The sequence below is a fragment of the Neophocaena asiaeorientalis genome, unplaced genomic scaffold, assembly GCF_003031525.2.
Source record: "Neophocaena asiaeorientalis asiaeorientalis breed wild unplaced genomic scaffold, Neophocaena_asiaeorientalis_V1.1 scaffold571, whole genome shotgun sequence".
Classification (NCBI taxonomy): Eukaryota; Metazoa; Chordata; class Mammalia; order Artiodactyla; family Phocoenidae; genus Neophocaena; species Neophocaena asiaeorientalis.
The window spans coordinates 2,537,487-2,559,377 of NW_020175669.1; the positions used below are offsets into that span (position 1 = coordinate 2,537,487).

At 44.1% G+C, this 21,891-nt stretch overlaps 1 protein-coding gene across 2 annotated transcripts in view; it reads right to left on the reverse strand.

Annotated features, from left to right (window-relative positions):
* SERGEF (secretion regulating guanine nucleotide exchange factor) overlaps positions 1 to 21,891 on the reverse strand; it is a 210,338-nt gene that overhangs the window by 67,007 nt on the left and 121,440 nt on the right. For both annotated transcript variants that reach the window (XM_024731574.1, XM_024731573.1), the window contains exon 10: positions 12,103 to 12,139. In XM_024731574.1, the coding sequence (XP_024587342.1) occupies positions 12,103 to 12,139 (37 nt within the window). The remainder of the gene's footprint in view (positions 1 to 12,102; positions 12,140 to 21,891) is intronic.

A 21,891-nucleotide genomic window follows, 5' to 3' on the forward strand; every position in this document is an offset into this window, starting at 1 on the left:
TTTCCACCCCTGTTTAGCTTCTGATCTTATCATCCTTTGTATATATAAACCCTCCCAGTTTTCTTATCATAGAAAGTGGAACACTCTCCTTCTTTGCTTTCATGGGGACAGGCTGAGGCTGGAGCTTTTTGGCAGCCATAAGAGATCCCTTTTCATCTCTTACCAATTTATTGATAATTTGGGAGAATATCACTCCCTAATTCTGAACCCACCACTTTGGATACCCAGACCCTTACACTGTAGAGCACCCAGGACAATGTTCTTCTCCTTGAGTTATTTAACCTCTCTGTGCCTTAGTTCCTCTATCTGTGCAACAGGTATAATAACAGTACCTACTTTATGGTTGATGTAAAGAATAAATTAATATTGTGTAAAACTGTATGTGGTTCATGGTAAGGACCAATAATGTCAACTATTACTGTTATCATGGTCCCTAAAGATTATTTGAGAGTTGATAATCTCCTCTGTTGGCTTCCTAGGCCCTTATTTCTCCTTACCTTCCCCCCAAAAGCTGAATTATTGAAATCTTTACCTTTTTTTTTTCTAATTACAACTGAGTTCATGTAGCAACCCCTGGGAGAGGCTCAAAAGTTAAGAAATAAAAGGAAACAGGTCTAATTTCTGTCTATTACCAGGCTGAATTTGCTAAAAACCTGTGAGTTGCTGCAGCAGAGGGAAATGGAGGATATGGTACCTCCGGTGTGGATGTGTAGCAGAAACTACCCAGAAGTGAGCCCAATCAAGGGCTCCTGAGGCCATGGCTGCCAGGTCAGCGTGACAAGGGTGGGGGCCTTGGAACTCACCTCAGAAGTTGCTGATGCTCTGTCTCCAAAGAGGTGTGGTGGTGCCAGCTAGCGTCAGGACCTGGGGGCTGGCATCCTGGGCTCAGCCTCTGACTTGCTGTGTGACTCTGGGCAAATCATTTCTTCACTTAGGCCTTCATTTCCTCTTCTGTGGGGATTAGGTCATTTCTGAAGTCCCCTCCACCTTCATATTCTGTGATTATAGGACCCTATGCCTCTTCTTACATTAGATCAGCTAAAATTCTGCTCCCCTCCCTCAGAAAGGTAGTCCCCTCCCATAGTAGAAGCCTATAAGCCTTTGGCCATCCATTCCATTTGGCAAAATTAAATTTTTAAAAAGCATCTGTCCAAGAGTCCCTATCATTTTACTTGTGGGTTTTTGGGTTTTTTTTTGTCTTCTTGCTATATAATGCCATTTGCTGAAAATTTCTGCAAGTCAGTTCCCAACTGATCACAGTAAATTCTCTTCATGTGCAGAATTTATTTAAGAAGTGCTGCCTGAATAAAGTGAACAGGTTCAAAGAACTGACAAAGCACAAAGGCCACATAAGAGGCTACTGGCATATGCACGCATGCACACTAGGGTCACACTGCACAGCTTCCCGACTAAGTCAGCATCTTGGCTGCCACGGGAAGAGGGAGGGACTGGCCTTGGGGTGGAACTGGAGTTGCAACTAGTATGGGGCAGAGTCCGAGCCAAGAAGTCTGATGGGGATTCAGGAGCCACAATGCCTAGTCGTAACAGTCAGACATCCAGTGTGCTGAGGCCAAAAGGGCAGCAGCATCTTCCTTGCCTCAAGCTGAAAACCACAAACTTATCGAATTAGTTATCTTACAAAGCCACAAAATCAACCCCCCTGCCATTCCTCCAAGATTCCTTTGTTGACCAGCTATTTGCTTCTGAACACAGATCAGATCAAGTCATTCTTCTGCTTTAAGACCTTTCCTGCTCCTTGTTACCACAGAGGATGAAGTCCTGTCTCCTCAGGCTTCAGGCATCCCCACAGCCTTGTTTCCCACTGCTTTGTTCCCCTCCCAATCCCCTCTTTTTCCCCAATTTGCCATGTCTTCTGCATGGTTTTGTTCACGTTGATCCCCTTCCCTGGAATGTCTTTCTCTTCCTCCTGCTCATCCTTTAAGACCCACCTCAAACATCATGTCTTCTCTTAGAAGTATTCCCTAACCCCATGTTAGGGTGAAGGTGTGAGTTTATGAACAAAACACTGTCTCAGAAAGTGTCAGAGCTGGAAGAGACCTTGAAGATTATCTTACAGATTTCTTTTATTTTATCCATAAAGAAAAGCACGCCCAGAGAAGGAAAGTGCCTGCCCAAGGTGACAGCAGCTAATCTGGTACTCAGGTCCCTTGGCCCAGGACTCTTTCTATTACATGGTGCAGCTTCTTAATGAGTGACTAAATCTGTGAATAATCAAAGGGGCAAACAGAATGCTGCTGAAGCCTTGCCTAGGGAGAGTACTTTGGAATGAATGTCACAGCTGTTCTGCATTTAAGGGCTTCGGTGCACCCGGGAGGAATAGGGGATTCCACAGAGACGAGAGGCAACAGGGACAGCCACTGGGTAGGTGGTATTTAGGGGTCCTGGTGCAAGCTGAGGCCTGTGGGTGCTACACTGAGGCAACACTGAGAGTCTGGGCGTTCATAGGGAGATACCAGGGTGCCACTCAGACTCAGGAAGCTTGCTCCTGTCTAAGGAAGGACAGAGCAGGCTCATGGGCCTGACTGCTTGGCCATTGTTAAAGCTGCCCCACACTGCACATGGTCCCCTAGGTGCTAGGCTCTGAGGATAGACTGCGAAACAGGCTGGCCTCTGCCCCTCCAGACAAGTATTGTACTATCAGCCGCTATTGCTTTTTCCTGTCTTCCGAAGAAGTCACGTGCATGCTATAAGCTTAGTATAATAGATGCTGCTTGATATGCTAATTAGGCCAAAGCCTGACCTCTGCAGGGAGCACTTGAGGGGGAAAATGCAGACCTCAGAGTCAGCAGATGTCAGTCTGAATCCAGGGCTTCACCTCTTTGAGTCTCCATTTTCCCATCTGGAAAACCCGTCTACTTTCTACCTTGCATGGTGATGACCTAATGAAATGATATATGCAAAATGCTCAGAGTGGCGCCCATACTTAGTAGGTACCTACTACTGTCAGTTCTCTTTTACTCTGTAAAAAGGTATTATCTTAAAAAAAAAAAATCCACTGCTGCAATCGTCAACTTTTGAGTGTCTTCCTAAATAACCCTTAATGGCACCACACTGTCTATACAGTAAAGTCAATGCTACCGGAGACGGCCTTAGCTGATCCTCCGCTGTCTTGCTGGCTGACCAGTTGTCTCTCAACCATGATTCACACTAAAGCCTTCCTTCCCTTTGCTCATGTTGATCCCTCAGCACAGAACGCTCTTTACCCTTCCTCCACTCAGGAACCCCCTCTGCCATGAGGATTTCCAAAATTAATCATTCCTTCCTCTTCACTTGTTCTTCTAATTCTTGTCACCTTCTGCTTTGCACTCGCTCATCTGTTCATTCAGTATTTATTAAGCACATATCACGTGCCAGGCTTAAGTCTCTTTCCCATTAAATGTGAGTTCCATAAGGTAAGACCATTTGCTGTATTCCTTCTCAGCTCCCAGAATGCTACAGGGCACATTATCAGTCACTAGCAAGCTGATGGGAGGGAATAAGGAAAATACTGTATATAATATTCATTCAGCTTTTAACAAACATACAAAGCACCTACTGCATGCAAGGCAAGTGTAGACAGTGCAGGTCTATTAAGATGTACAACAGAGTTTGTGCACATGAGGACAGACTTTGAGTGATGGAGGAGACTTTAGAACTATTTCCCAGATTGGGATTCTAAGGCCTGGAGAGGGAGGGGGCCTGCCCAGGATCACACAGAGAGTTAGTGGCAGACAGAGCTGGGAGCAGAGCTCAGCCCTTGCACTGCAGAAGGCTGTCTCTGTCTTGCTCTAACTCGTACTTTTTTACTTTGAGCTCATCTTAGTTAGATTTACCTTTGCAAGGCCCGAAGCTTCTTGAGTATTTGTAAACCAGTGAACTGGGTCAGAATTACAGTTTTTGCTACTGTAAATAACTCCAAAAGGACCAGAGCATTATGACAAAACATGGTGGTTAATCTCGTGCCCAAAAAGGGTGGCATGAGAAACTGAGTAATTTAGCAAGTTATGTGAGCCTCCTTGACAGCCTGGCACCCTCATCTGTGGTCTCACGTAGAATGACTACTGTGGAGTGACACAAACATTGCTTCTTTAGGAGTAATAGTGAAAAACTTTACTGAGAGCTAAGAAGGCACTTTTTGTGACGTGAGGCTACACCCTGAAAACAAATGACTCAATAGAAATGTGACTCGAATGATAACCAATGGTCTGTAAAAATATCTCTGTATTAATTGTGAAACATCTCTCCTGAATGTGAAAGATCTGATCACATTCTGGCCTGGCAAAGAAGAAAATACGGTGTTCTCAAGCAGTGTGATAATGGCAACAAGTATATCACCTCCACAGCTGAGAGAAGCAGGACCTGGGACACAGCACTCAGAACCTAGGGAATGACTTAAAAGACGCTGCTCTGCCTTTGCAGTCCCCCTCCACATGGCAAACAGCCTGGGAGATCACAACCACTTAGGAAAACTCCTTGAGAACCAACCACAAGCCCTGTCTAAGCAACATGAGCTGGCCCCAGCTCTGCCACTGACTAGCTGGGCAATCTTGGGTTAAGTCATTGCTTCTCTCTATGCCTTAGGGCTACTCTGGTAGTGACAGGACTCAGGAAGGCAGCCAAAAAAAGTGAATTCAATAAATAGTGTTGAGACTTTGAATAGCTATGTGGAAAAATAATGAAGTTGAATCCATACCTGACATTGTATATCAGGATAAATTCCAAATGGATCAAAGATTTACTTGTACAATATAAAACCATAATGTACTAGAATAAAATATGAGGAAAGTCCTTTATACCCTGGAGTGGGGAGGGATCTTCTAACTCAAAATGCAGAAGCCATAAAGGAAAGGACTGGTAAATTTCAGCTACGGTGAAAGAAAAAGTTGCATAGTAAAAATAGGACAAAATAAAAACATCAAAAGCAAAAACAAAAAGCAAAAATCTAGGACTGGGAACCAAGATGGCAGAGTAGAAAGATGTGCTCTCACTCCCTCTTGTGAGAACACCAGAATCACAACTAGCTGCTGGACAATCACTGACAGGAAGACACTGGAACTCACCAAAAAAGATACCCCACATCCAAAGACAAAGGAAAAGCCACAATGAGATGGAAGGAGGGGCGCAATCACAGTAAAATCAAATCCCATAACTGCTGGGTGGGTGACTCACAGACTGGAGAACACTTATACCACAGAAGTCCACCCAATGGAGTGAAGGTTCTGAGCCCCACGTCAGGCTTCCCAACCTGGGGGTCTGGCAACGGGAGGAGGAATTCCTAGAGAATCAGACTTTGAAGCCTAGTGGGATTTGATTGCCGGACTTTGAACAGAGAAAGAACCCAAGAAAATATTTGAAGAAACTAGTTGAAAACTTCCCTAACATGGGAAAGGAAATAGCCACCCAAGTCCAGGAAGCGCAGCGAGTCCCATACAGAATAAACCCAAGGAGAAACACGCAATAAAATAAAATAAAATTAAGAATATCTATTTATCAAAAGATATCATTAAAAGAGCAAAAGAGTAAGCAACTGCCTAGGAGATGTTCACAATACATATAGTCCAACAAAGAACTTGAATCCATAAGATAAAGGATCTCTACAAATCATTAAGAAAAACAGACAAAACCCACTTTAAAACAGTGGGCAAAGTCTTTGCACTAGACAAAAGAAGCTACCCAAGTGGCCTCTAAGCATATGAAAAGGTGCTCCACATCACTGGTTACCAGAGAAATGCAAGTTAAAATCACAGTAAGACTCCATACTACACACTCAGGAGAATGGCCTAAATCAATAAGATTAAAAATACCAAGCAAGGATATGGTACAATTAGAACTCTCATATGTTGCTGGTAAGAGTATAAATTGGTACAACTACTTTGTAAAACTGTTGAGCAGAATCTGTTAATGCTATACATATGACCTAGTAACATAGAAATCCTACTCTTAGTTATTACTCAAGATAAGTAAATGTATATGTTCACCAAAAGGCATGTATAAGAATGTTCATGGCAGCTTTATTCACAATCTTCAAACTGGAAACAACTCAAATGCTCTTCAACAGTTAAATGGGTAAATAAATTGTAGTATATTCATAAGAGGAATATTACTGATCAATAAAAAAGAACTACTGCTACATAGAGAATGGATGATTCTTATGGACACAATGTGTTGAACAAAAAAAGCCACACAAAAGAGTTCACACTGTATGACATCGTTTATATGAAGCTCAAGAACAGGCAAGAACTCATCTCTGGAGACAGAAGTCAAAATAGTGGTTACCTCTGGGGGTGTGGTACTGACTGAGAAGGAGCATGAGGCAGGCTTCTGGGGTGGGTGCTGGAAATGGTCTGTATCTTGTGCTGGGTGGTGGTTTCTTAAGTACATACATACATAAAAACTCATCAGACTGAACCCTTAAGATTTGTGCACTTTTCTCTCTCTCTCTCTCTCTCTCTCTCTCTCTCTCTCTCTCTATATATATATATATATATATACTGTACTTCAATTTAAAAAGTAAAATAAACCAAAACCACCCTGAGTAGTTTTTCACCTATTAAATTGGCAAAAATCCAAGTTTCCTAACACACTACTGTTAGGGAGGCTGCAGAAACAGGCATTCTTCTACACTGCTGGTGGGAGTGGAAAATGGTATAATTCCTATGGAAGCCAATTTTTACAGTATCTTGCAAAATAACAAATACACTTTCTCTTTGATACAGTAATTTTACTTCTAGGAATTTATCCCACAGCTATACTCACCCACATATGAAATAACATATATACAAGGTAATTCACTACATCATTACTTGTAATAAGCAAAAGACAGGAAATCACCTAAATGTCCATCAACAGGGCACTGATTAAATAAATCACAGAATATAGGTACACTGGAACATTATGTAGTTATAATAACGAACTAGAAAGGCTTTTATACTGATATGGAAAGATCTCCCAGATCAATTATTGAAAGAAAAAAAATCAGACACTAAAAAGCATGTAAAGTATACTACAATTTACGTAAAAAGGGGGATAAAAATATATCTTAGTATTCACTTATATTTGCAAAAAGAAACTAGAAAGATACAGAAGAAACTAATAATAGGCATTAGCTGCACATGTGGTAGGGTTTGGGCACTCTGGATAGATGGGAGATAAAGCTGGAGGGAAATTTTTCATTTTAAACCTTTTTGTGCTTTTAAAGTTTTAAATAATGTATGTGTATTACTCAAAAATTAAATAAGTAAAAAATTTTTTAAAGAGAAGGGACAACGGAAGGGGGAAGAAGAATCCTAAAAGGGGTGGGAATCTCAGAAGGTAGAGAGGGAAGTGTGATGACAACACAATGTCATCAATGTCTCGATTTTATCTGGTTATTATGCCGGGAATTGCTTAATCTGAACCAGATTACATATAATCTACATATACAGAAGAACTTGCCAACATGAAGGGGAGCTAAATATTGAAATGAAGAGATGAAATAATCTTATCTGGTGGCCTTAAAAACAGGCCAGACAGGCAGAAGACCACAGGCTCTGGAGATAGAGGCCTGGGTTGAAGACCTGACACACAGATTCCTCCTGATCAGATGACCTGGTGGGGCAAACTGCTCAGCCTAAGCTTCGGCTTCCCCCATCTAGAAAATGGGGTTAACAACAGTGCATCAATGTGGTATGAGGATTAAATGGGACAATATAAGTAAACCATTTACGCTCTGCCCATCCTTCTGTGCATAGGACCGTACAAGTCTGTCCTTGCCTCTAAGCTCCCTACAAGGCCCTGGGTTTGGAGGTATTGCCTCTCAGGGCTACAGCCAGTGTCAAAATGAGTTAGTTCTCGCTATTAAATCCTCACATGACCCCACTTGATGGGTCTCAGGCCATGCAAGGTCAGTTGTTCCACCACACATATTACAAAGGTACAAAGGTTCAACAATTGGAAGTCATCAGTGAAATGAAAAACATTAAAAATAAAAGATCCTTGCATAGATTATAGCTCCAATTTGGTAAAAGAGATGCTTTTGCTTGGAGGAGGATGCTCTACACTTTGCTGCCAAATATCTAACCCTTTAACAATGCTCGTCTGGCAAGCGTGAGTGCTCCAGGAAAAGGCCACCAATAAAATCCCTTCCAAGGGTCTGCGTGGAGCGGAAGAAAGGAAATGTGCTCAGCTCTTTTTTCTCTGCAGGAAGGGAAGGCTGAACAACTGAAAATCAGGAGAGAAGGCAAACAAATCGCCCATTCAAGCCAAAATAAGCTGCTCCTGGGGGGAAGCAAAACAGCTGGAGCCAATTCAACCAGGCATGGAAGTGAGGGCCCCAAAGACAGAGCTGGGCCTGGGGAGCCTGCCCCTGGCAGGCAGGGATCTTCCGAGCAAGTGGTGGCCACATGTCCTCATCTCACCTCTGCTGACAGCCTATGCCCACAAATGGGAGCCAGCCAGCTTCGTCATATATGGAGGGAAATCCTGGGTGAAAAGGAAGGAAGCAACCAAGCTAATGACCTCATGAACCTGCCAAGTTCACCTGCTGAGCACCTATTCTGTAGCAGGCACTGCGCAGGCAACCGACATACCTATGCCATTTGGAAAAACAACTTTTAGGGGTGGGTATTGTGATGTTGGTTTTACAGATGAGGAATCAGGCTCACTGAGGAAGAGTGACCTGGCAGCAAACACAGAACAGGTCAAGAGAAACTTCATTGGAAAACTAAGAAAAGAAGCAAACCAAATTGCAAAAGAAGGGGGGAAAAAGAAACCTGGAAGCAATGAAGTATCAAAGTCGAATTCTTTTGATTTCCTAAGAAGCCTGAAATGTGGCTGCTGCGGGGCTTCCCTCAGGCTGGAACATGCAGGTCCCGAGTTCCTGCCTGGAACAGCGGATAGCAGAATCCTGACCTGGAGCAAATCTGGGCTGGCACTGTTTCCAGGGCTGCTGGGATTTCCAGATCCCCCAGATCGGGGTACCCAGGCTCCAGTTTACAAATCCGTTCTGCAGATATGCTGAGGTCCTGCCCTGGACCCTGACATTCTAGGTGGGGGAGACACTTCTCTCCAGCTTCTGAGACTCCCACCCTGAGCCTCACCCTTCTTACAGTCATCTTACAATTACTTCCTTAAATTATATTCTTAACATATAACAACGACACCAACACCAGCTAACATTCACCGAGCCTACTTTTGTGTCAGGCACTGTTAGCACTTTATATAACAACCCTATGAGGTCAATAATATGATCTTCCAGATGAGGCAATCAAGACAGAGAGGTTAAGCCATTTATACAGGGTTACATGGCTCATAAGCGGAGGAGCCAGGATTTGAATCCAGGAGATATGATCCCAGTGCCTGTGCTCTTCTTAACCACTCCGCATCCTGCAGCCCCAAGGATATGACAGAGTTGAAGGAGCATTCTTAGAAGTCAGGCACACAGCTCTACCATTTACTGGTACTTATCCCTGGGCAACTTGTTTAACCTCTGAGTCTCAGTTTTCTTCCTTATGAAGTGGGTACAACAAAAACACTTCGTGGAGTTGTGTCCGTTCTTAGACAGAGTAGGTCCTGAATTATATCCTTTCACCCATCTCTTTCCCCTCCCTTCCAGTTTGATCTGTCTGCTGTGCATTCATTAGATATTAAGGCCACCTCTACTTTTGAGCAAAGTTTGGCTTCTCTATATTCTGTTCTAGTCTATTCTACAACCATTTTGTGCCTGTCACGTGGGTGACCCAGCACCAGGCACTGAGGGCCTGCATCTCGGGGATGAGATTGAAGGCAGGGAAATCCACCTAAAGTAGGCAAGGGCAGGAGGGGGGAGTGGGGAGCTGGCTGTGAGAGCCAGGCTTTCAGCTGGTAGGAACTCTCCTCCTCCAGCTTGTCCCCCTCTTGCTGGCCTCTTGTCAGGGCTAACAGGAGGCTTCTCATCGCTTCCTGCTATACAACTTGCACCCTGCAGGGCACCCACTGAGGGCCCCCTCCCCCAGGTGTCAGGGAGCCTCTGATCCCGGCTCACATGCAGGCAGGTGGACATGTCCAGAGTCTCGTGACTGGGCCCACCTTTCCTGACTCTGGAACCATTCATTCAGCAGATTGTGAGCCAGGCCCCAGGCATTGGGGACAAAACAGAAAATAAGAGGTCTGCCCTCGAGGAGTTCATCAGCATGCCATGCCCTGCTCTCCCACCGCCTCTGCTGCCTTCCTCACTTGGGTGGTAACGCTAGACACACCTTTCCAGAATGTTATCATTTCTCTCTCCCAACCAAGAATTACTTCACTGGAACAGTTACACTAACAAGTGATTCTCCCTTCTCCCCACCCAGACCAAGAGAAATGAAAAAGGAATGGAATTATGAATTAATTTCTTACACATCCCCTATATAGTAACAGGTGTTTCACACACGTTATCTCCTCTAATCCTCACAACAATCCTGCAAGGTGGAATTATCCCCATTACATAGATAAGGGGAAAACATGGAAGCTCACACAGAGATGGAGCTGGTTTAAACCAAGGCTGTCTGCCTGCAGAGTCTATGCTCTTTCTCCAGCCCTAGGCTGCCTATCGGCTCAGCCTGCCACCCTGCTGGCTCTGGTCTCCTCCTTCAACTGGATTTTGGTTTTTCATGTATTTAGATTCCCTGCAATCTTATTGTTTGTGCCAACCTCTCTCCTAGTCCAGTGACAGCAGCAGCAACATCCTAGGCACCGCCTCTGATTCTTTGATTAGCTTGTCTTAATTACACCCAGGCTGGAGTAGTTCCGGTATAATATATCTGGTGTTGCAAAGCATGCAGGTTTGCTGTTACATTTTCTCACTCCCTCTCTGACTCCAGCGCTTTTTACTCCCCACCCCCTCTGCTGGCTGTCAGCCTACCTCCTCTACTGTCCTTGGTTCCGCCTCCTTGCACATCACATTTGGGCCTACAAAGTAGTGCTTCAAACTGCTGCCAACCCAGGCAGCTGAGCGAGCCAGTCTAGCTTAATTCAGAAAACAGTGCTTGAGTCTCCGCTGAGGGCCAGGCACTTGCTCACTGCTCTGGGTGCTGCATATAAGCAGGAAACAAAAGGAAAACACAGGGGCCTCGCCCCTCAGAAGCTGAGAGAGGCTGGGAGAGGGAAGTACACAGGACAGACATCACCTACTCAAGGCAGATAGTGATGGGGCTGTAACAGAGTCCTAAAATGTCAGGGCTGGAGAGAACCTTGGTTTCCTGTTTTTACCCCTCCCTATCACAGATGGGAGACCTAAAGCCCCGAGGCGGGCAATTACTTGAACTAATGATTATCAGAAAATAGCAACGAACACTTCTAAAACCCTTACCAGGAGCTAAGTGCTCTTCTAAGCGCTTTACATGTATCAACACCTTTAACCCTCACAACAACTGCAACAACCCTATGAGGAAGATGCCACTGCCCTCCCCATTTTAAAAGTGAGAAAAATGAGGCATGGAGGGCTAATCACCTTGTCTGTGTGGGGCCCGACTACCTGAGTTCATACAGCTAGTGAGCAGAAGCCTGCACTGGACTCAAGTAGTCGGGCCCTACACTGTCTCTTTATTGTATCGACTGAGTCTACGTGTGGAAGTAATGAGAAGGCTTCTTGAAGGAACTACGCACAGGCCTGATTATAAAAACAGTGAACCTTGGTTATTCAGAGTCAATAAGAGGAAGCTTCAATTTATCAGAGGCTTGGGAGTTCCAGAGTGACATGAAACACATGGCAGCGAGGGCAGTGAGCAGAACCCCCCATCTCCAAAGAAAGAGCCAAGCAAGAGGAAAGAACTCGGTGCAAAGGATTTATTCAAAAACCAGGAGCAGCCCAATCCTCTTCCCCTTTTATGTCTGGCTTTTTACACAGGATGCCCCCAGCCTGTAAGATCTTTAATATTCCCAAATGCCACTTCCTGAGGCAGGGAGGCCAGCTCAGGCACCTTTTAGAATAGAAATTTTTAGAAAAAGGGCTTCTGGCAAAGCCTTGATCAACAAAGGCTTCCATTTCCCAGACTCTTCCCCAACATACACAGGCGCATGCACCCTGGCCTTTGGTTAACCAAGAGTCCTCCAATTCTGCGCATGAGTTTCAGAATAAACACAGTTATCAGTATACTAATTACTTACCAATCACTGCCAGATTATGCTCTGAGCCACAGGAGACCTGTAAAGAGAAAGAAAATAAGTTACATTAAACAAAAAATATATTTCAGCCATTATATTTTATGATCAGTTATATTTTAATGATAATAACATCTATTTTTTGGCAAATTTTAGGAAGTAGAAAGGGGCACCACGTACAAAAGACTATAGTTACGATACACTCATGACTACATAAAAAGTGAAAAAACAAAAAACCGTTGAATGGAAATACACCAAGGTGTTAAAGTATTTGTTTTTAGGCAGGGACCATGAGCGATTTTTTTTAATCCTTTCTTCTTTCTACGTTTTCGTATTTTTCAAACTTTCTATAATGAACATGTGTTACTATAAAAATGGAAATATAAGGGAATACAAATGACAGTTTTGGAAAACTGAGCTAAAAATCCATCACTCTCATCTGGACTGATAAAACGAGCAAAGAATTCAGTGGAAACAGACTTGCCTGAGGAAAAATTCTTGACTTTTCCTCATCTGCTCACTCTCCCTTTCACCTTCCAGTCACACAAACCACCAGCAGTTCTCTGAACACAACATGTTCTCCCAACACCTCCAGGCCTTTGCACATGCTGTTTCTCTGCCAGGAATGCCCTCTCCTCAACTGCCTACCTAAAAAACTTCTACTCATCCTTTAAAATTTCAAAGCATCCAGAGACTCTCTTGCTGTTGCTTCTAGGCAGACTCAAGCACTCCTTGCATTATGCAACTTATATGTACCCCCACTGCAGCAATCATCTTGTTGTCTTTTACATTTTTTCCTGTCTCCTCACTAGACTGTGTGTGTCTTGAGAACAACGCTGAGACTTGTTCCCCTCTGTATTACACAGATGGACTGTACAAAACCTGGGGCTCAGTTAACACCTGCTAAATGAGAGAATGAATGAAAGAACAAAGTACATAAAGAACAAATACCTAATACATAAAAGACAATCATTTGGGGTTCTGAATCCTGTGTCTGCACCCAGTGCCTTTCAATCTCCGCATGTCCCAAATGCTACCAGAAGGAAGTGATTGGGAATATAAGAGTATAAATGGCTCCTCAGGTACTAATTAAAAGGAAATCGAGACTCTGGAGAAGCATCATCCTGTGACCTTTATCAGGATGCTCACTTTAGCTCCTGGCAAGAAAAAGGCTTCAGGTACATACGGAATGTCAATTGGAAGAGTCCTGGAGGTCATCTAGTCCAATCTTTAACACTACAAGGTGCCAGAGGAAGTGTGTGTCAAAATGAAGACTAGGGGGCTTCCCTGGTGGCGCAGTGGTTGAGAGTCCGCCTGCCGATGCAGGGGACACGGGTTCGTGCCCCGGTCCGGGAAGATCCCACATGCCGCAGAGCTGCTGGGCCCATGAGCCATGGCTGCTGAGCCTGCGCGTCCGGAGCCTGTGCTCCGCAATGGGAGAGGCCACAACAGTGAGAGGCCCGCGTACCGCAAAAAACAAAAAACAGAAAACAAAAAAAAACTAAGACTAGGGTCTCTCTGATTCCCTGATTCTCACACAAGTTCCTTTCTTGGTGCTATAGCTTCTCACTCTTTCCCAGTGAAAAACCACTTGGAAGTGATATTCAAAGGTAATTAGCACAGGCCCCCAACAGTCAAGGTAACAGGCTCAAAAGGCATTTGAGCATTGGAGGCAAAATAACCACTGGTAGGTGAGAAGGGGCAGCAAGGCTTCTGAGGCTTTTTTCTTTGTAAAAGTTATGCGTCCAGGATCTCAGCTTCCACAGGGAAGACGGTTACCCACATATAGGTGGATTCCTTGACACTGTCTGGCAAAGAAGTACCTGTATATTTTTACCCCAGTAAATAATTCCAGGGTGACTAGTCTCTGTGCTCCTTTGAGGCAGGCTCTGTATCTATCTGAGGGGTCCCCCCCAGGCCTCACCCAGGCCATACACACAGCACAAGTTCATCATATGCTTCCTGGTTATACTGAGGCTGGTTCCCTAGGTTCTGTCATAGGAAGCTGCTTAGATTGAAGAACTGGGAAAAAACTCAGATGTCTAACAACAGAAGAATTCTATGTAAATTATGGTAGAGCCATCTGATGACTTGGAAATTATGCAGCCTTGGAAAATGATGTTTACAATAAAGGAAAATACTCGTGATAGCCTATGAACTGGAAAACCACATAAAAACTGTATATGTAATATGATCTCAAATCTATAATAAAATATGAATAAAAGATTGGAAGGAGTTATTCCAAAAAGTTAATAGTGATAGCCTCTGGGCTAAGCATAAAGGAGGCATTATGAGTATGTTTTTCCCTTTGACTTTTTTTATGGTCTCTAAATTTTACACAGTATTTTTATAATCAGAAAAATTATCTATTAAAAATAAGAAAAATAAATATAATGCAGTTCCCACCATAGAGGGGAAAAAAACCCTTCCTGGCTATAAAATAAATATGCTGTAAAATCTGATATACTCTGAAGTAGTGGGGAAAAAAGATATGAAGGAAACAAATTATAAGGGTAGCTGCGTCATGGTGATGAGATTCTAAGATTTTTTTCTTCTATTTTCTATTTTTCAAACATTCTTTAACTGGTGGTAACAGCAGGATGGCTGGTAGTGGTGGTGGGAATAAGAGCAGGAATTAAAGCCACCATATTGAGGACTCATATGTGCCAGGTGTCATGCCAAGGCTCTTTATAAACACTATCTCATCTTCCTCATCACGATCATCTTCTCAGGTAGGTTTGACTTTGCTCATTTTAGAGAGAAGAGAACTGAGGTTCATATACATTACATAACTTTCCTAGCTTGCCAAGTGGCACAGCCATAGAACTAAAACCCAGGTTTGCCTATCTCCAAGCTCATGTTCTGTACTGCTAGGTCACGCTACCTTTGTGTTTTAAAAAATAGTTATTTCATTTTACAAAATGTAGGCAGAAAGGACCTGCCTCTGACTGCCCGGGCTCACCCTGAGGCTGTGGGCTGCAGAGCTGACCAGCCTTGAAGACCAGGGGCTTCCAGAAACAAGCCACTGACAAATGCCAACGTCAGGCAGGAGATGCTGCTGTGAATTAATGAGCGAGACAGTGATAAATGGATTTTGTCAAGGCAATGTTGCACTTGAAGCTCAAAGCTCCCCGCTGTTTCTTGCTGTCTGTGCACTGGCACAGAGGTCAGGAGACTGAACACCACAGGCCACAAAATCCCAGCACTACACTCCTTCAACAAGATTGTATCAATGACCATTTGCTTCACATTGCTTCTGTCAGCATCTACTCACTGCCCAGCTTTCTAGAAGACTCTGTTAACAATGGCAGTATGCCCATGAGAAAGGGATTCAGATCCAGGAAGCCAGGTGAATCCTAGGTCCTCTGCTTTCGGGTTCTGAGAACTTTGGCAAGGTATTTAACCTCTGGAGCTTCAGCGTTCTCAGGCATAAAAAGTAAAAAACAGTATTTTCCCATCTGCCTTACAGAATTGCTAGAGGACAAATGAGACAACCCATCCCCTCACAGCCATGGGTCTCACCTTCCTTACATACAACTCTGCACATGCCATGCCCCTATAGAAAACCCTCCACAGGATCCCAGCACTGGAAGGGCAAAGTCTAAAGTACACAGTATGGCTCACAAGGCCCTCAAGTGTAGGCCCCTGTTTACCTCTCTGGCCTCACTTCTTCCCCCTGCTACTCATGAGCTCTCAACCCCAAAGAACATATTCCCTTTTTTCTATTCACACTACATTTTCTGTAAGAATATCATGTGATTTCAGGCTTTTATGCATGCTAGTCTCCTTGGTGTGACTTCCCTTTCTCCCACTGTCCATCTAGCAAAATCCTCTAAGATTGCTTAGGTCACCTCCTGGCACAGCGCCACGCATCATGGCCCTTAGCACACGAGATGTCTGCTTACGAACTGTGTGTGTTAAGCACCTCTGTCTCTCAGAGATCCAGCAGGGTGCCTGCCCAGTAACATCTCTGTCACACAGCCCAAGTACAGGGCATGAAGGGGCCCAAAGACGATGGCCCAGAGAAGTTAGATGGTCCCAAAACAAGTGTGAGTCGTGGTGTGGAGACTCCAGGCAAATGGAGACAGGCACTGAGATGCACAGTGAGGGCTCCAAGGGCACTAAAAAAATAGAGTGTAGAGATGATGGGGTATCAAAAGCACAGGATTGTTCCAGGAATCCTAGGACAGCAAAGCACAGTGGGCCACCAACAGAGGTCAGTCCTAGATGACAGAGTCCCACAGTAGAGAAAGTGGGTTCCGGCTTGCTGGATGGGGCCTTCAAGATACAGGGGGCACACCTCCCCAAGGGTGAGGGATGGGGGACAGAGGAGCCTGTGGAAAGTTGTCCTGTCTCAGTGCTGCTCAAGTACTAGAGGGGTCTGCTCTGTTCAGGCAACTGAGCCTGAGGAGGCAGAGCTGCAAAAAACAACTTCCAAAGCCCCAACTGCCACAGGGACAAGATCTCCCAGCACCCCTCCTGCCAAGCTAGACTCCATCAGCTCTTGTGAAGGGAGCCGCAACTCCCCTTGGGGCTGGAACCCACTAAATACAGTTGGACAGGGATGAACTGGAGTAAGAACTGACTGGTAGTAGATGCCCAGTAAATATATGCTGAATACATTAATGGGTTAAATGAATGAATAACTAAATGAATAAGCAAAAAGTAGATTAATGTAAAAATATTTGCCAAATGTTGAATGCGAGCACTTCAGTTTCCACCAGGTACACTTGTACCATTTCTAAAAACAGCTGACAGGCCCTTATTGAGAGCTTATGGCCAGGTACCTGGCTAACTGCTTTGCTTGTATTATTTCATTTAAACTTATACTAAATCTAAGATTTCTTTGTTACAAGTGCTTTACAAATGAGGCAATTGGGGTTCAGAGAGGTAAGGTAACTTACCAGTGTATTACAGCTGGTGGAGGTGCAGAATTCTGTGACGATTCTCGTTCAAACTTTGTCCTGTTAACTGTCTAAACCCTTCCTATTCCCATTCAGCATGGAAATACACCGCCACCCAGTTCTTACATCTGGCAACCCTGTGCCAATTATCAAGGGATCTTATGCTGGGAGAGCCCCAGGTTTACTAGGCTCAAACATCTTCCTGGGGCTAGGAGTACCCACCTCTGGATCTATCAAGGGCTGTTTCAGGGCTTTTTCTTGGGAGAAATGGTTGTAAAACGGCAACAAACATTTGTCCTGTGCCTTCGCTGTGGAAGCTATCACCTCTCGGGGAACTCCACCAGGTTGTTCAACTCTGCACACTTTGAACGGGGAAATCAGAGTGGGGCGGGGTGCGACCATGACTCAGGGGAAGAAGCACTGAGATTCCAAGGAGAGGAACCAGGCAGAAGCCAGGACCCGAGACTTGTCCCCATCACCAACCAGGGACCATCCACAGCTTCATCCCAGCGCCAGGGCGGCAGCTCAGGAACCCCCCATGGAGCGCAGCAGCCTGAGGGGCCTACTGATTGGTTCCGCCTCACGCCAATGGGCCTGGGCGCCAGCCGATGCTATGGCAACGACGCGCATGTGTGGAGGCACGTGACGGCGGGGTGGGGCGTCCATTCCGTGGGGCACTCTGCTGGGGAAGTCTTCGGCGGCTCCGCTCAGGCTCCCACCCTCACGGCTAGTCTTTGGCAGGCGCCGCCCAGCCTGGGGGCAAAAAGCAGGCTGGGAAGTAGCTTCAGAAAGGCAGCGTCTCATCGGCCGGGGTTAACAGGGAAGGGAATGGGCGCTTCAGTGCAGCCTTTGCTGAGCTCTGCCCTAACCCAGTTGCCATCTGCTTAGAACTCTGGGAAGACAAACCAGAATTTCCAAACCTGTTAGAAAAGCAGGCTGGGAGTCTGTACATGTTTTACAGCAAAGTGCAGTCCTGTCAGCCAACGGAGCTTTACCCCTAGGCTCAGAAATAGCCTCAAAGGAGGTCCTGGTGACAGCAGAGAGGCAGCACAGTTGCTTGCTTCTGGAAGCACCTAGCCTTACAAAGACACCTTTAACTCCCTTTGTGAGGGCTTCAGCTTTTGACTGAAGTCTAGATGTCAACGGAGGCCAAAAAATGAGACCTCTGGGCCCAGAGGCTCCATCTTGTCCTCCACCTCAAAGTCCGGGGGCAAAGAACCCATTCTCCCTGCAAAGCAATTTTTTTTTGCACATTCTATACGAAAATAAGTCTTAAACTAGGTAAGTCACACCCGCTATACACCCAGGTCAGCCTTGATCCAAAGCCTGTGAGCTTAACCACTACACATACTGCCCCTCTTCTTCTGATACTGGTTCCAGACTGCCCCAGTCACTAAGGCTCAAACTCTCAAGTGACTAACAGATCTCTGACTCTTTTATCTCCCTCCTACTCTGTCTCAAGATCCTGGTAACTCTGCCTTCTCAATATCTTGATTTTTCAGTTGCTACCATCTTAGTTCAGTCCTTTTCACTCCAACCTGGATGCTTTTAAGAGCTACCTAAAAGCATAGCTTTTGCACGGTTATTTGCACCATTCTCCCTTTTCCATACCATTCTAAACCTTACCAACTTTACAAGACCCAGTTCAAAACCCACTGCCTTGAGGAAGTCTCCCAGATCATCTCAGCCCCTAAAAGATCTGCCTTCTCTCAAATCCTACCACTTGCCTTGGCTAAAGTTTGCTTTTGTCAAACCTCCTTTGTACTGTTAATAATTTGAGTGTGGCAGTAGGGTATGTCTCCCCAGGCAGTGTTGGGTAGTGGGAAGCGCTCTAAGTATGGAACCAGAAGACCTGGATTTGAGTCCTTGCCCTGCCACTTCCTAGTCATATGACCTTGGGCAAATCTCTTCACTTCTCTGGACTTCAGTTCCCTCATCTTAAAAATGGGATATTAACAAACAAGTAAATCTCATACATCCTAAAACCCTTTCACACCACCCCCCAACTTCCACAGAATAAAATTCACTTTGAGTTTGACCCTGTTCTGCAGATACATTTCCAGAACATATAAAATATATAATTTGGGAACATGTAAAAGGAAACTATAAGTGTTAGGAACTGGCATAGGTTCACTATGAACAGTTCATTTCCTTTTTCAACAGAGTTACTCTACTGGCAGATAAGGAGAGGACTTGAGAAATGTCTACTGAATTTGAATTTAATATATACAATTAAACTAAACAGGCACTCGGAATGCTTGCTTTTCCCATACTGCATTTCTAAGAAAATTCCTTTCTCCGAAGTTGTTATGTTGATACTATGTGCACCTGTGGCCTAATTGGTGTGGATGGGCTATGGGTGGATACCTGCCCAAAGCAGGTTAATGCATAGATTGCCCACAGCCTGTGAAGTGGCTTAATGTGGAAATTCTGCCTGAAAAAGGTTGTAGGGTGTGAGTCCTCTAGGTGGTAGCTGGAGCCGTAGCTGGAAGATACAGACCCAAGAAAGGTTAATATACAGAGGAGCTACTGGCAGAAGAGGCAGAAGCAGCAGGAACAAACTGAAGAAGAGTAGCTAGGTCACTGGAATGTGAGTTTTCTAGATCCTATTGCTGACGGTGCAAGAAAGTCTAGATTTTTGAGCTGCCTTGTGTTCTAAGTGACCTTCCAGTTGTTCTTTTATAAGGCATTTGCTTCACCTGTCTCCAGTACTCATGACCATCCTTACAATACTAAAGTAACCTGAGAGTATCTCTGATCCTTACAGACAAAAAGCGCCTAACACAACAATGCATCTGAATTTCAGTAAAGGCAACACCAGTAAGTTACTTATGCCCTTGAGAACAGGATACAACCATGAGAGCTGAACAGCCAACCTCAAGACAGGTAATTAACAGATTCGGGCCAGCCAAACATCCTACAGCATGCTTCTCAAAAAAACTGAACCCTTAAGTATGGAGGTTCCTTAAAAAACTAAAAATAGAACTACCATATGACCCAGCAATCCCACTACTGGGCATATACCCTGAGAAAACCATAATTCAAAAAGAGTCATGTACCACAATGTTCATTGCAGCACTATTTACAATAGCCAGGACATGGAAGAAACCTAAATGTCCATCAACAGTTGAATGGATAAAGAAGATGTGGCACATATATACAATGGAATATTACTCAGCCATAAAAAGAAACGAAATTGAGTTATTTGTAGTGAGGAGGATGGACCTAGAGTCTGTCATACAGAGTGAAGTAAGTCAGAAAGAGAAAAACAAATACCGTATGCTAATGCATATAAATGGAATCTAAAAAAAAATGGTTCTGATGAACTTAGTGGCAGGACAGGAATAAAGAGCAGATGTAGAGAATGGACTTGAGGACACAGTGGGCGTTGAGGGGGTAGGGGAAGCTGGGATGAAGTGAGAGAGTGGGATGGTCATACATACACTACCAAATGTAAAACAGATAGCTAGTGGGAAGCAGCCGCATAGCACAGGGAGATCAGCTGGGTGCTTTGTGACCATCTAGAGGGGTGGGATAGGGAGGGGGTATGGGGATATATGTATATATACAGCTAATTCACTTTGTTATACAGCAGAAACTAACACAACATTGTAAAGCAATTATGCTCCAATAAACATGTAAAAAACAAACAACAAAAAAAAACTGAACCCTTTCCATAATAGCCAACACAGGCTGCAATTTAAAAAGACTGCCAATACCAAGTGCTGATGAGGATGTGGAAATCTCTTACGTTGCTGGCAGGAATATAAATTCAACAACTGCACTGAAAAATTGTTTGGCAGTATCTACTAAAGGTAAATACATACATATACATATACATACACACACACACACCCAAAACAAACGATACTTACTTCCCAAGTACCCAAGAACCCAAAATAAAAAATTACTTACTTCCATCAAAAGACGTGTACAAGAATGTTCACAGCTGCTTTATTTATAATAAAAACATAAAATTACCCAAATACTGATCATCAGTAGAATGAATAAAGTGTAGTATAATCAGAATACTTTATAACAATGGGGGAAAAACCCTACTGCTATTCAAAACATGGATAAATCTTCAAGAAAGTAGTGAACAAAAGAAACCAGACACAGAAGAGTAAATATCGTATGACACTATCTACGTGAAGCTCAAAAATAGGCAAACTTATTTCAAATAAATGATATAACTGTTCTGAAGGAGGGGAAAAAAGAACCAATCCTAGTAACTTTTTTTTTAATAGATCTTTATTGGAGTATAATTGCTTCACAATACCGTGTTAGTTTCTGTTGCACAACAAAGCAAATCAGCCATATGCATACACATGTCTCCATATCCCCTCCCTCTTGCGCCTCCTAGGTTATCACAAAGCACCGAACCAATCTCCCTGTGCTATGCTGCTGCTTCCCACCAGCCAACTATTTTATATTTGGTAGTATATATATGTCGATGCTACTCTCACTTTGCCCCAGCTTCGCCCTCCCACCCATGTCATCAAGTTCATTCTCTATGTCTACCTCTTTATTCCTGCCCTGCAACTAGGTTCATCAGTACCACTTTTTTTTTCTTTTTTTAGATTCCATATATATGCGTTAGCATACGGTATTTGTTTTTCTCTTTCTCACTTCACTCTGTATGACAGACTCTAGGTCCATCCACCTCACTACAAATAACTCAATTTTGTTTCTTTTTATGGCTGAGTAATATTCCATTGTACATATGTGCCACATCTTCATCCATTCATCTGTTGATGGACATCTAGGTTGGCTCCATGTCCTGGCTATTATAAATAGTGCTGCAGTGAACATTGTGGTGCATGTCTCTTTTTGAATTATGGTTTTCTCAGGGTATATACCCAGAGTGGGATTGCTGGGTCATATGGTAATT